Genomic DNA, 15,695 nt, shown 5'->3' on the forward strand with positions numbered 1-15,695 from the left:
GCTTGTATGGTTTTATTGAGCATGCTGGTGCTGGTGGGGGGTAATAGGAGAAGTGGGGGGTGTCATGTTCCGGCATGAAGACTGGTTTCAGTCACTTCATTTCATTTCATATTTATAATTAAAAACTATATATTTTTTGTACACTTGTGTCATATCTGCTGCACTAATCACCTTTACATTACATCGTGACCATGTGTCGTTAAAAATTAAGAGTGTTATTTTTGTTAATTGTGTGTTATTGTTAAGCCCATCGCCATAAAACTTAAACCTTCCGTGCTCAGTTCATAAAGGTTTTATGATGGCGGCCTTCGAGGTTCCACTGAAAACGAAAAAATGCAAAAGTAGGCCATTGTGTTTTCATGCAATGGGTCTCAGTAGCCTCGTATAAAGAACTCTTGCGCACCAAAGTGTAATGGCTTCCAGTTTCCATTTGTTCTTCATCCAACAAGCACACTAGTTAAATCTTTAGTCATTACTATCCTCTTAAAAAAAAAAAACTGAGCTGCTGTATTTGTATTTTGAGTGCAGTACATGCAAACTTTCCACTGAGCGAGAGAGCGATGGAGAATTGTCGCACTAAGCTGATATGCAGAATGCGGCAATGTTAGTCCAACAACAGGGAGCTCAGGAGGGAGCTCACCCAAACGTGTGTGCGACAGATGGTGAGGAGACTCAAAGATGTGGGGGAGATTAACATAAATCAAAATTATATTAGAAAAACTTTTTTTTTAATGAAGTGGAATTTCATTTGAAATGTATTGGTTGATACATTGACACACCGAGTTTGTGCAAAACGTTCAGAAACTTTGAACAGTTGTTTATGTACATTTAAAATCCTGTGAATGTTGTAGTGCATTTTAGGCTTATTCTGATTTCACCCAAAAAGCCAAATAGCTTTCTTTTTTTCATATGCGAGTAGTGCATATTTGTTCCATATTGATAAAAGGAACGAAAGAAAAAAAGGAGAAAAATGATTTCCAGCAAACTTTCTCCTTGACTCCCTGCCAACCTTTTACAAGTGAGGAAATCTCTCCTGACTCGCCATTGCTCCCTCTTCCTTCTCCTCCTCATGCTGGGACCTCCCACCTGCCCTTCCCCTTCAGAGAAAGTAGGTCTCCCTCCTTCCCCTCACTTTCTCTCTCTCTCTCTCTCTCTCTCTCTCTCTCTCTCTCTCTCTCTCTCTCTCTCTCTCTCTCTCTCTCTCTCTCTCTCTCTCTCTCTCTCTCTCTCTCTCTCTCTCTCTCTCTCTCTCTCTCATGTGAGGTTTTAACACAATACGGAGCTGATGGCCTCAGTCGTGCCTTGGACTGTAGCGGACGGAGCAGCTTGAGCGAGCACCAACATGGACGTCAAATTGCTGCCGCTGATGCTTCTGTTGGCCGTGGTCATACATGGACCTGCAAGTACTGGTGAGTCGCAATCACTCAGTCGTACATGGCTATTTATTTAGTCGTATTACCTTTAAGACCTTTTGAAGGAGCATTGTTAGGATGCTGAGGTCTTGACATTTTTTCCTCCTTAAATTTAGCTGACATACCTCAAAAATGTCTCAGGATCTCAAGCGCGAAATGTTTTTGTTAATAAATGTGGATGGTATACATTTCTACTATTATTATTATTATCATTGTTGTTGCACATAATACACAAAATTGCCCTAAAAAGTCAGAACATTTATTATATAAAAAAAGGGCAAAAAAAAGGCAGAAAACAAAAGTTATTTTAAAATGTCCCAAAACAAAAGGAGAAATCCCTAAAAAATTACCATAAAATGACCGCAACATTTCCAAGAATATCAGAAAATTGACAGTAAAAAAGGTAGAAAATAATGTCAAAAAATAGCAAAAAAAAAGTAGATTTACTTATTTATTATTATTAGTAGTAGTAGTAGTAATATTATTAATATTATTATTATTCATTAATTTTTATATATAAAAACATTTCATGTTATCAACTTTGTGGGCTCTCTTTAGTGTCTCCATGTTATTTATTTATTTATTTATATATAAAAAAACATTTCATGTCATCTACTTTGTGGGCTCTCTTTAGTGTCTCCTTATGTTCCTTGCCAGGCGTCAAGTCAGGCTGTTGAGCCGCCTGGCCCGCGCTTATGTTAAGCTTGTTGTTTCTGCCCTGCTCGCACCCCCGCATTGCATATTAAAGACTTGTGTGCATTTGGCTTTTGTCTTTGCTTTCTTTTAATTAGTTTCTAATTAGGGATAAACAAAGCACTGGTGATAGCGACGGATGCTGGCTTCTCGGGCGCCAGTGCTGCGTGCTGCATAATGATCCTCTAGTTTGCATGAGAATGGGGCATATAGTCATTAGGGTGATATTACTTGGGGCTTTGCCATTTGTGGTGGCACATTTGGTGTTGAATTATGTCATTGGGAATATGTGTAAGGTTTATTTTCTTTATTTGAATAAAGTTGGCTAATACATTACTAAAAGTTTCATTGTGGGGCACTTTTACCACCATCATTTTGGAGCAACCTGTGTTATGGGATGCGCTTATTGTACTTTGATGTTAAGCGTTATCAGCTTGCATCAGGAGTAGCGCGAGGGGCCCCGCCAGCCTCCATGCTGGTGGCACACGGCTGATTTGTAATCATTTTAAGAATGTTCTTAGGGTGATTCTCCACCCGGGCTGTGTGAGCTGCAGACGACTCTTTTATGAATGAGGGCAACATTAGAAATTGTGTGTTGAGGACCCTTTAGTGCCAGAGTGGTCAGGCTGAATGCAGTCAGAGTGAAAAGCTAAAATTCTGTGCTGTGTGTGTGGACAGAAGAAAGTGGTCAAAAAGAGTCTAATCTCTTTTTAATGAATATGTTGTCGAGAGCAATAGCAGGTAAAATCGTATGTTCCCATGCTTTGGAAAGATGTTGCAGTAGATTAAACACGTCTAATGAGGGAAGTCAGGGATGAAATCGCATCCCCTTTAAAGAGATTTATTCCTTATAATTCCTTATAACTCAATATGACATGTTATGTTTAACTGAGTAGTGTCATTTTTTTTTTTGCCATAAAATTAATTAAAATATCAGCAGCATGCCATGCCAAGTAGTTCTTGATAGCCTAAAAACTAAGACCAAAGTGTTCTCAGCATACTGTCTTTTGCTTGAATGCATTTTAGTAATGTTGTATTTGGTGTGTTTTGCAGCAAAGCCCATCAGTCTGGTGGAAAGGTGCTGGTGCCGTTCCACTCTCAACACGGTTCCCCAGCGCTCCATCAAAGAGCTCAAGTTCCTCCACACACCCAACTGCCCCTTCCAAGTCATGTGAGTAGAAAACGAAAAAAACGAGAAGATTAATTGGCACCTTAAATGATACCAAATATTAGTGACATTTAAATAAATCTTTAAATATTTTCCCCATTGATCTGTAGTTTTGTTCCGAATAAAAGGTTAAAGCAGCTAGGCAACAGCGTAAATAAAACATGTTTTATTCATTACTTTGATTTGATTTTCATGCGTGAACGTAAAATAGTTGGCCGGGCTCTGACTACATGAAGTAAGTGTTATCTATCCAACAGAACAAGCTGGAATATATAAATTCCAATACATTGCACGCGAGCGGTAAATCACAAGTTGCCAAGTGGTTGCAAAATGTTTGCGCACACTAGTACACAAGTAGTGCTTTTGTTTTGTTTTTCTCAAACAATGGAAATACACAAACATTATTGTCATGTGTGTTCCTACTGTAAACTGTCAAACGTCGAACTGACGTAATGTTGAAAATGTACTACAGCCACATGTTTAATAGGAACTTTAAGAGTTTGTATTTTGATTTCTAAAATGTGTGAGGTGCATCAATACAACTTGAGTCCTGCCAAGCAATGAGAGATGTAAGGGAAAAAAATGGATGATTACGGGTCGTACCCAACTTCTCGCCCAACTTCAACTGGGAGAGGCTCCAGCTCAAACAGCAACCCTAATAGGAGAACAAGCGCTATAGAAAATGGTTGGGAGGAAGATATAGTGAATATCCTTCCATCCATTTTCTGTTGCGCTTACCCTATAATTTGTTTTATTTGTAAATTTTACAATTACAAATACAAAATTAACTGTACTTATGAACTCATTCTATTTTTTTCCCTGCTCAACTTTATAATATATCATATATTCATTAGGGCCTAACCGATATAGATTTTTTTTTAAGGCCAATGCCCATACTGGCGGAAAAAAAATTATAAAATATAAATCATAAAATATTCCCCATGCATTTCAATGGGTGTCAGCCAGTTATACACCGATTTTCACTATTCGTGGGCTGGCCTGGTCCCTGTTCCCTGTTAATATGTTGTGGGGGGAAAAATACTTTTGTGTTCCCAGAATGCATTGTGTGGCACATTGCTTTAATTAATGAAGTTATATGGACAGTAATCCTCCTCTTATGTGTGTTTGTGTTACGAGTATTTCAATGTGTGTCATATTTACGCATTTATAATTGAGAAATAGTGACAACCAGGTCAATTCCTTGCATAGCTAGTCATCGTTGCTAAATCTAAGCATTGCTAGCTTGTTTTGGATTTGCTTTGTTTTGATTGACAGGTCCATAGAATAACCTAATCAACAAATTTCATTAAACGTATATTGAGTATTCAAGGATACAAGGTTATGGGATAGATTTATGTGTGATAAATAATGAGACCAGCGTCACTTTTGAACAACTGCTGTAAATGGTTAGAGTACATTGTTGTTGGCAATAATTTAATAAGCCGACCGATTAATCAGTTGGGCCCTAATATTCATATTTATCCGTCCATCCATCCAACTAATTATATTTTTTTATATTAAAATGTATTACATTTTATAGCGTACATGCAACAAGACCTGAAAAGTAGAACTTTAATGTGCATTGCTGTATTTGTTCTACACAAGTAGTGCACTCTGTTATTGTGTAATAATACAATACTACTTATTGAACTTTCGTTTTTTGAATGATGTCATCCAAAAAGCGGCCCAACTTGAAAGTGTTGTCAAATGAGGAAAGAAGTGACGGCCAAAGCTCAAGGGGAGTATTTATGTTTTGCAAAGGAAACAATAATTAAGGGTCAAAGTGATTACCTTTGTGTTTCTGCTGACCCCCTGTGTCCCTTTTCCACTTTTTTTTTAATGTTTTTTATTTTTTTTAATCTGCCGCCTCTGACCGCACAGCAAGGCTGAGTATAATGTCACTGGTCTGGAACACATTACCTCAAAGCCTCATTCATTAGTTTTCTATAGAAAATCAGGTGGCAGAAGCCTCACAGCCAAAAGGCGAAAAGGCTGCCAAATGAGGAGGGGGTGACTTGTGACTGTTTGCAGCGGGAATGAATAGCAAAAGGTCGCAGAGGACACGGAGAGATGCGACCAGCCCAGAGAAGTCAAGAAGTCACTTCGGCAAGGCGATAGGGGAAATACAGCTCGCACCTCTGATATCACCATTACGGCACATGAAAGCACGCCGCAGTAACATTATACTCCTCTGAGACCCCCCTGCCAGGCACTGTCCCACCGTGCTCCCCAATATGACCCCCACAACTCTTTGCCCACTCATCCCAGCATGCTGTTGGTATTAACTTGCTGTGAAGTAATTACTACCTGCTGCTTGCGGAACTTCAAGCCAAGTCGATTAGAGGTGAAGCTCCGAGTTGCCGGGCCAGACAAGCAGACAGATAAACAGGATGAAGGGGGACACATCAAAAACAGGATGGAGGACCCCCAGCGGATGGACTAATAAAAGAAGAGGAGGGGAATGAGGGAGAGAAAGTAAACACAGAACAAGTTGCGGAGCTGCTGACATGCTGCTTTGAGGGACTGGATGCTCCTCGTCCCTTTAAAGTGGAGATGCCATTTGCTTGCGTGAGGTGACGAGCACAGAAAGTGGCCGGTTTGAGCGTGATGGGGTGTTTCATTTGTGGAGCAGTGTGATGGAGATATGGAAGCAGGAGAAAGACTCCCCTCACACTTGCTAACTCTCACACATGACCTTTTGCCACAGAGGTGTGACACACACATGTTAAGAGCCATGCTGGCTGCCCCCCAGCTTGTGTTGCTACAAATCTTCATCCAAATATTTACAACTTCTGTCATCACTTCAGCACACACACGCAAACACTCTGAGCACAACAATGGGAATCATACACTGGGTTAATATCCCCAGTGGCTTGAAATCTATATATGTTCAATATCATCAAATATTCATACATTAGAAGAAACAACCGAAAATAGTAGTGCCTTGACTTTCTTTACCATTTAGCCACAGAATCCCAAATCCATTTGAATGGGTGACTAATTGTACTTTTGCCCAAAAAAAAAAAAAACGTCATAGTCCAACAAATTAAAAATCTAATTTGATCAGGGTGTATGCGGCTGACGCACTAATGTAGCTTCATTAACCTACAGAAAACTTTTCCTTTTCAGTTTAAAATAACTTTTTTTTTACTTCCCTCGCCGTACACTGGCCAATGGCAGAACCTAAGGTGCTTTTTGACTTTTAGTAAATTTTTAATTACATCTGTGTTGTCCATCCATGTTGTGTCTGTCGTACTAGCTAGCTAGCATTAAGCTAACCTAGTCCAACGTCCAACTCTTTCTTGCTAGGACAGCGTCAGAAACCAGCAGCGAAGTAACAATAAACGTGGTGATAAACTGCCTAGAAGTACTTTATTGAGTGATTGCCTAACAGTGCCATGTTATCGTACCTGTGCCATCAGCACATATGCTATATGCTACATTCATTCTCACTCGAATCCGAAAATTCTAATTCGACATTCGTTCGCATCTCTATTAAAGTCACCATACCAAATCATGCACAGCCCGAGAAAATAGTAGTATTAGTTCATGTATCTCAAGAATATAGAGCTTTCTCTATATATTACCATAATTTGAAGGTGATTGTTAAGCGATAAAAGCACACATTTTGACAAAAATAAAAATGAAATAATATTTTTTAAATTATAATAACTATGGGGAATTAGTTGTCTAAAGGCTGCATCTTGTGGGAGAACTTTAAAATATATATATTTTAGTTGATATAGATCTTAAATAGGTCTTTTGGATGTTTTAATAGGGGGGAAAGGGCCTTTTTTGTCTTCTTTTGAAGCATGACAAATTTGTGGTTGAGCATTCTCAGACAACACAAGACCCTAATTTGTATCCGCTTATCATTTGGTTCAATCGCAGTTAAATTGAACCACCGGTCAGATCAAAAGGACTCGCCAAACTCAAAGTTTACATCAAACCAACGTGCACAGATGTTTTCGACTCTGTGCAATATCGCACAAAAAGGCAGCAGATTAAGACTTGAAAAAACGAAAAGTTGATTTCGGGTCGTTGTACAAGTGGTGGGAAGTAGCAAACTACAGACTTTCCTTCAAGTAGTAATATTATGTACAATTTGAAAGTTATACGTTTGAAAACAATCAAAGGCAAGTTCCACATATCTCAAATATTTGTCTTTGAAAACCGCCCAAAAACTTTGCTTGAAATAAAACGCCTCAAAATGCAAAGTATAAATACCCCTCTAATGTTTGTGCACTCCTTTCCTTCTGACATCTTTCCTTGCATGTGTGTGCGTGATCTTGTTCTTTTTCTTTGTGTGGCGTACAACACACATAGGCTATGTTGATAATTAATAAACTATTTTTTATTCGAAAAGTGACAAACAGCAGGTCATAAAGGTTAAAGAATGTTTGTTTAAAACACTGTCTATAGTTAATTGTGTACAGTATGATAATGTGTGCTATGCTAATAGTGCAAATTATTACTACTTACCTCCTTTGAGAGTTTAATCGACAAATCACAGCAAATTGGAGGTCAACTGTAATGAATTGTTTGAGCTTCAGCCACAAAAAAATTAATGATTGGACTTAGCGGCCTTTTCCAATTTTGCATCTAATAGCATCATCTACCAATTCAAATGAATTATTATTACATATTATACATACATACATATTACATTGCCCTGTGATTGGCTAGCGACCAGTTCCCGGTGTTAAAGGCCTCGCTTCCAAAATAATCCGGGATAGGATCCAAATCACCTGTGACTATAATGAGGGCAAGCGCCATAGAAAATAGATATTAAGAGAGAGAAATGAGAGGTGCCGTTTTGATTGGCGGTGAATGACGTCAGGTGTGTTCACACGCACTGGCACAAAGTCTAACATGCCTCAATGGAGATTTACAACATGTACGGCGCCAGGTTTGTGCCAGTCATGAAAACAGAGCAAGTTGAACAAATTTCTCTCGACTGCAGCTGCCCTCCAGTGGAAACAGAAGAGTGTTAATTTCCCACAGCTGGCCAGGGGTTGACAACCCGTCATGCTCAATGAGCATCACATTTTGCAGCTCACATGTGTTGGAAGACGTGCTGAGCTTTTTAGGGCTCAGCTCAGGTGGTTCGGACCTCCATTTTCATTAAATGTGTCTGAGTATAGATGAGTCTCTTTTTCCCCCCCAATAAAACACATTAATTGTCATCAAATGAAGAATCCTTGTTTTGGATTTTTCCCTTTAGAGACACTGAGGTCACAGAATGTTAGAAGCGGTTTATAAACGTGAATTCTTCAAAGATGAAATGGTGCTATTAGTCCACACGCATTAAAAGATATTATTGTGATTTATAAGATATAGATAAGCTAAAAATGTCCAGAACCAGCACTTAATCCTTTAAGTGTTTATACAGCAGTAGGTCATTAACGTTACCTTTCATCACTTCACTATATGATATTTATTCTCCTATTGGGAATAATAAATGTGTGTTCAAGTGAAAAAGAGCACATACAATATGCAGTTTTGACTGTCCACTAAGACAAACTGTATTGTGCATTTACGCACGTTTGTCTTCACCTCACTGGATCTCAGTGTTCCAATTCTTAAGAGTTGCTCTTGCCAAAGAAGCTTTTAAAATGTTTCTCTTTTGGTTTCACAGCAACTTTATAGGCAGACGATGCCCCATACACAATGCAGTGTTGAACTCATGTCAACAATAAACCTGATTTATACTGTATAGGACAGGGGTCAGCAACCTTTACAAAAGAACCATTTTAGGTCAAATAAATGACAAAAAAATCTGTCTGGAGACGCAAAATCTTATGGACGTTGTGATGAATGAAACAGTATGGACATATTGTGGCAACTTTTTGCCTCTCTTCTTCATTTTATTGGACATTTTTTTGCTATTTTTTGACATTATTTTCTACTTTTTTTTTTATAAATTTTCTGATATTTTGTGGACATTTTATAGTAATTTTGAGGATTTCTCCTTTTTTTTGGACAATTTAAAATAACGTTTGTTTTCTGCCTTTTTTGCCCTTTTTTTAATAATAAACGTTCAGACTTTTTGGACAATTTTGTGTATTATATGGTAATTTTCTGCTCTTTTTGGATCTTTTTCGACATTTCATGGTCACTTTTTGGACATTATTAGTTTGTTTGGGGGGGTTCAAGCTACTTTTCATCTCTTTCTGACAACTTACAAATTTGGACTCTGACATTTATATATATATATACATATATATATAAATGTCAGAGTCCAAATTTGTATGTATATATATATATATATATATATATATATATATATATATATATATATATATATATATATATATATATATATAATTATGCATTTAAAAAAACCTAAATTGTTAATTCATTCAAAGATAATTTTATCTAAAAAAAATTAAATAAATTTGTAAAAAATGTATATTAATTTCTACCATTTTTTTAGAGCTCCTTAAGGAGCCACGTGTGCCTCCAGAGTAGCAGGTTGCAGACCCCTGGCATAGGACATAAAAAATGATAATGGAGGACAACCTATAACAAAATAACCTATAAATTGCAGGCACAACTGAACCTCATCCTTTTCTGATTAAAACAAAGCAATGATAATAATCAAAACCTCCTCATCTTTATCCCACAGTGCCAAGCTGAAGAGCAACAGAGAAGTTTGTATCAACCCGGAAACCAAGTGGCTGCAACAGTACTTAAAGAACGCCATCAACAAGTAAGGAAAAAAATGCTCTCTTTTTCTCTAAGTGGGCTTGACAAGACAGACGTGAATGATTACAATTTCAAGCCTGCATAGTACAAATAAACCACTGTTACAAATGGCTGCTTCACTGTCTTGCTGGTAATTACTCAGTGAAAGCAGTGACTTGCTTGATGTAAGCAGCTTGAATTATCACGTGTGAAATGATGTTCATGAAGTTAAGATGGGTGATAAATCTGCCTGTGGTGTGCCCGCTTCCTCTTTTCTCATAACCTTGTGTCTGAGCATCACAGGAGTCATCAGTATGTTCATCATCATCAGCTCACGCGCCGCACTTAAGACACTTAAACACAAAACTATGGCCAACGGATTTTTTTTACAACTAATTGCACATTACAGTTTTTCTCCATAGGTTTGGCACATTTCTTGAAACTGAGATGAAATGTTCAAAATAAGCTCATTTGGCCAAACAGACTTACATTTGTGCACAACCTATCAGTTCATTAGCAAAAGCACATATCTATCCCAGCGCTGCTCACACATGCATCACTCCAAGTTCCTTTCCCAAACAAAGAGTCGGTACTGTCACAACTGCAAAGATCAAATCAAATCAAAATCAAATTTCTATGTCATACAAGTAGTCAGTGCCCCCAAAATGCATCGTCCCTTTGGCATTCTGTGAGCACCACAAGTCAAAATCATTTGATTTTTTGTCACAACAGCAGAGGTGCCGCTAACATAATACAATTATATATAAAACTGAGGGGGGGAAAGGATTTTACAAGAGCAGTATTCAAAGTTTGCGGTTTGACATACTCACAGTCAAGGAAATTGCAGTTTTTATTCACACAAAGTTACTTACACAATAGAGTGCAACAAAAGAAAGTGTAAGCCAAATTCTGTATATTTATGAAAAACTAGAAACTAATCATTTAAATCATATCTCGCACACAGTGTAAATGAAGAACCAACTACTGTAACACTTTCACTTTCGCTAGCCTTCCCCCTATTGGCCATCATCCTCATTCTCTTGGGCATCCATACGCTGCTCTCTGTTTGGCCAAAGGTTTTCATCTACATCGCAATGCAGCGAGGGAAAAAAACGGTGGGAAAAAAAATGTCTCAACCATCTTCTACACTGATCCCCTGTGATATGCTGGACTAATTTGGACAATTGAACAGTTGATTTTGCATATTATGACTTACACACTGAAATCCTGCTGACATGTGTTGGAGAGGACAGCCATTAGACTGAAAAACAACTAATCCAGTTCGATCAGCAAGATCTATCCATTTGGAAAATGTGCTAAATGTGGGGCGATTGTGCTAAATGTACACAACTGATCCACTGAGGCAATTGAGAATGTACTAAGACATTGACAATTTGATGAAAGCAATGAGAAAACAATTGTAAGGTAGTTTTGGGATTTGTCCATTGTTTTTTGAAAACGTCATCTCAGTTTCAAGAAATCTGCCAAACCTGTAAAGAAAAACTGTAACAGCAGAGTTGCCTTGGCCGAGGGTGGCAACATTGGGGGAGGAATAATAACAGTGGCAGCACATTAAAGTTTTAACAAGCCATGTTGTTAAAATGTACACATTCCTCATAAAGAAAACTCTCCCAAAGTGTATGGATTATTGCCAGGGTGCATATCTGATTTTTGAAACACTCGATGAGAAGACAAAGTCATTCATGTGGATGTTCGTTAAATTGCACAAGTCAGACAACTTTTTTCTCTCCTTCTTTTTTGCTCATCGTAATTGTGAATTCCCCCCCTGTGGGATCAAAAAAGTCTTCTTCTTCACTTCCACCTTTCTTGCCATTTATGCACATGCACTCACAGGCGACAATGAGGCACTCTAAAGCGGCCACTGCTTCTGAATGAAGATGCATTTTAGCTAGCTTGCTAACTGTATGTTGTGAATTAGACCAGCCACAGATGCAAATGAAGGTGCTCAAATGATTATATAATGGGGGAGGAGCTACTCAAGCAGCGAGCCAAAGTGCATCACTTGGCACTGTTTTAGCCACACACCCCCAAAAATCTGGAAAATTTAAATGGTGGGAAACTATATGTCAAAACTTTAGTATGACAAAGTTCTGAATCTTTGCACATCTTCAAACATCTGTAATGGATTTAGAAACAAATCTCTGAATTAACTTTACAGGGTCTTTGGGTGAATTTAAGTTAACTAAATCTGGTTAGTAGATCATTATGAGCAGCGGCACTTCTCAAGTGATTTGAACTGAAAGAAGAAAATGCGGGGTCAATTTAGCAAGGAGCCTTATTTTGGCTCGGTTGCAGCAGCGAATTGTTGAGGGAATTACTGCTGCCGACGTTTTACCGTCTCGACATGAGACTCTACATGTTTAGCATCACATGTTGCGACTGAGGATCAAAAATAACATTTCTCAGTGGGTCAGATGAGAAGATTGTGCTGCGGCATGGGAACAGATGTACATTATTTATTTTTATTGGTGCACTTCACTTGTGCTCATGCTACAAGTCGTGTAAAAAAAAATTCTAATCCCACCTGGTAGCCTCAATGTATCAAATGACATCAGTGTTGCTACAGCTATGAGAGATGAACTAAAACATGCAATGTGATATGAAACATGGTGATACATACACACTGCACATTTGGGAAACAGTTAATATTGTTTTTAGTCACTTGTAAGGCGCATGGCTGCTCTTTAACATCTGCACCTCATATTTCCATATATATTAGCATAGTATAGTATATTTTTATTTGACCATGACAATTATATAATGCATTTTTGTTTAAAAAGAAATTATTTAAAAATAAAAACATTGGGTCGTTATTTGACAGTGAACATGTTTCTAAATGTGTGCGCAGGGTGAAGAAGTCGAGAAGACGCAACCACAAGAAGAATTAAGTCTGAGGGCTGTTTTCAAGCTCCCTCAGGTCCGACCTGTGTACCTCCTTACCACTGCTATGGATGTATGTAAACACGCTGTACTGTATGTACCTGTCCACATCTCTGGACTGCTTGCACAAGAAGCACTTCACCGCCAATTTGTGCCACCCGCCACAGAGCCCCCCCCCCCCACCCCCAACCCGACCAATCAACCCCTACACGGTAGCACCAAGTGCGATTAAAGCCTGTCTTGGGACAAAGGATGCAAGATAATGTCGCTTGTGTTTGAGTGCATGTCAAGTGATGACAATATGTGTGTGTGAAGAGTGTGCGTGCAAAAAAAGGCATTTTGAACGTTCTGTTCGAAGAGATTTATGGTTAATGAATGTGCCCGAGAACGTATGGCAAGTGTCCTTTAAACATTCAGTATCCTCAAAGGAATTAGAATCTCTGTATATGCAGGTCACACTAACACAACTCTCTCAATGTCTTTTGAACTATTTGATCTGTGCTATGATCAAGAATGTGTGGAATCGTGGAACTGCCAACAATTTTGACTGGCAAATACGTTTAAAGGGGAAGTCTTACTTTTCAAAAAATTCTTGTCAATACTATGTTCTATGCAGCCCCACTCGTCTAAATGTGGTATTCTGCTTAATATTGCCTTAGTGAAATATGAGATAAGCAGCAAAATCCAGACGTTTTTATCAATATCAGAAGGTGGCCATTTTACCTCTTGCTGTTGAGTGAAAATGACATCACAGTTGCGCGGGTCTCAGGTAACAACCAATCACAGCTCGGCGTCACAAAACAGGTGAGCTGTGATGTCATCTTCCGTCGACAGCAAGTGGCAAAATGGCCACCCCTAAGATGAATAAAATCAGACTCAACTCATATTCCACAAATGTAATATTAATCAGAGTGTCATGTTTAGACTAGTGAGGTCACATATATTATTGTCAAGAAATGTTTAAGGTTGACTTCCCCTTTAAACATATTTGCAAGCATATTTGAATGTGCTTGTAGGCTAAATGCTAAAACTTTTCTCCCATAATGCCACAGGGTTTAAAAAAGATAATTATATTTTTTTAGCATTTGGCCTACATTATACCAATACATTTAAAAATTGATAGGATATTGACTTTAGCATGCGCATACCCCGTGGCATTATGGGAAAAAAATGACAGATGGAAATCATGCAATAGTCAATCATAAAAAAATATTACCAATAAACGGTGTTAAGTTGCTTCATTTTCGAATGTATAGGAATAATTTAGGCCAAATGTTAAAAAAAAAAAACATTTTTTTGCATATGCGCAAATCATGTCATTTATAGGTGAAAATGCTACGTAAATGTATTTGTCAGTCAAAAAATGTTTACTCCACACTGCCAATTCCGCGCTTCTGTAAGAAAGTAAATGATCCAGCATATTCTGTTTTTCTGCTTTATGCATGTGAAAGTGGCACTATTTTTAAAAAAAATTTTTTAGAGATAACAAACATGCCACTACTCAACAAGCACTAATCATGTGGTGCTACTGCTACATACTCATTTTCAGGTCAGAATCATTTTTATTCACGTTTGTACTATTTAGTTCATACAAGAGTGTAATCAGCTCATTTCTTATATTTTTGGGAGCATTTCTTAAATGTTTGATGCAAAAATTACATAAACTGATGAGAAGGGATCCAGTGCAGAGAAAGGTGATGAAGAAAATGGAGCAAATGGACTTTCGGTGTTTGTAATGTGTGTTAATGCAGCTTTTAATAATTGAACATATCAATATACAGTAGAGACCAAATATTTATTCAATACAGCAGGCAACAAGATGAAACCTCAGCTATAAGATCAGAATTCCAAATCTGGTTCGAGTTTTTACTGTTCTTACGTGACTGACTCGAGACATTCAAGCAAGTTGACTGCAAGATTCTTGTGCGCGTGTTTGTGAGGAAGCATATTCAACAGATGTATTGTCAAAAAAGGGAATGTTCATGATGGCAAAGAGAACGTTTAGATGATCTTTTATTATACATGCAAATAAATATGTTTGAGCCACTTTATTATCAAATATGTTTTGTTAATGTTACAGTTTTTATTTTTCTATTGTGTATATGCTCACTGAATGCTTTTTTTTTAATGCAACATACAGTAAAGTAAATGAAAGCTAGAATGTCAAACAAAAACATATTTTAGTTACATGCGTTAGTTTATGAATACAATTTGTGTGTGAAACATTTTCTTGCACCAGAGGAATGATATGCTTGTTCTTTTTTTTCTTTTTTTTTCTTTTTTACAATGTTAATGTTAAAAGCCAGCCAATCCAATTAAATTCTGTCCTCCACTTGTTTTTGTTCTCTCTGCTTTCATTCATTCAACAGTTGTGGTGTCCCGCGGAAGGATTTTCCTGTGACATCTTGTTTTAATCCATCCAACAAATTGAGAATTAAAGTCAATATTATTGTGTAATGATTGGAGACATATTTCAGCATAGCCACACCAAACACTTGATTAGCTTTTAAAACCCTTGCTTTTTTATATTTAGTGTCAGGACAGCTTGTGAGGCAAAGCAGAACAAAAATTGCGGCTTTGCGATCAACATGTGCTTTCAATTAGGACACTCCCAGCACGACTTTCAGTAACTTTCTTTTCCGCTCAGCCAGACACATGCTATGGAAGTGGTGCTTGTGGTCTTTGTTAACTTTATTTGTTGTGTTTGACAATTGGCAGGCTGCTTTGCTAACGGGTTATAATCCAATTAGGGAGCAGCCGGCAATGCAACACGCATTCTTACAAGCTGTATTCGTATGAATGGCCTAACATTTGATGCCATACTAATTCTTCAC

The 15,695-nt window shown here is 37.8% G+C and overlaps 1 protein-coding gene across 1 annotated transcript; it reads left to right on the top strand.

Moving 5' to 3' along the window:
- Nucleotides 1-1,244: 1,244 nt before the first annotated feature.
- Nucleotides 1,245-15,193, top strand: cxcl12b (chemokine (C-X-C motif) ligand 12b (stromal cell-derived factor 1)). The gene is made up of 4 exons (XM_086083530.1): nt 1,245-1,409; nt 3,159-3,276; nt 9,902-9,985; nt 12,830-15,193. Exons 1-4 carry the CDS (start codon nt 1,343-1,345, stop codon nt 12,867-12,869), a joined length of 309 nt encoding a protein of 102 aa, XP_085939656.1. The 5' UTR covers nt 1,245-1,342; the 3' UTR covers nt 12,870-15,193.
- The last annotated feature ends 502 nt before the right edge of the window (nt 15,194-15,695 follow it).

The sequence above is a fragment of the Leptonotus elevatus genome, chromosome 8, assembly GCF_054856555.1.
Source record: "Leptonotus elevatus isolate MCC_2025b chromosome 8, RoL_Lele_1.0, whole genome shotgun sequence".
Classification (NCBI taxonomy): domain Eukaryota; kingdom Metazoa; phylum Chordata; class Actinopteri; order Syngnathiformes; family Syngnathidae; genus Leptonotus; species Leptonotus elevatus.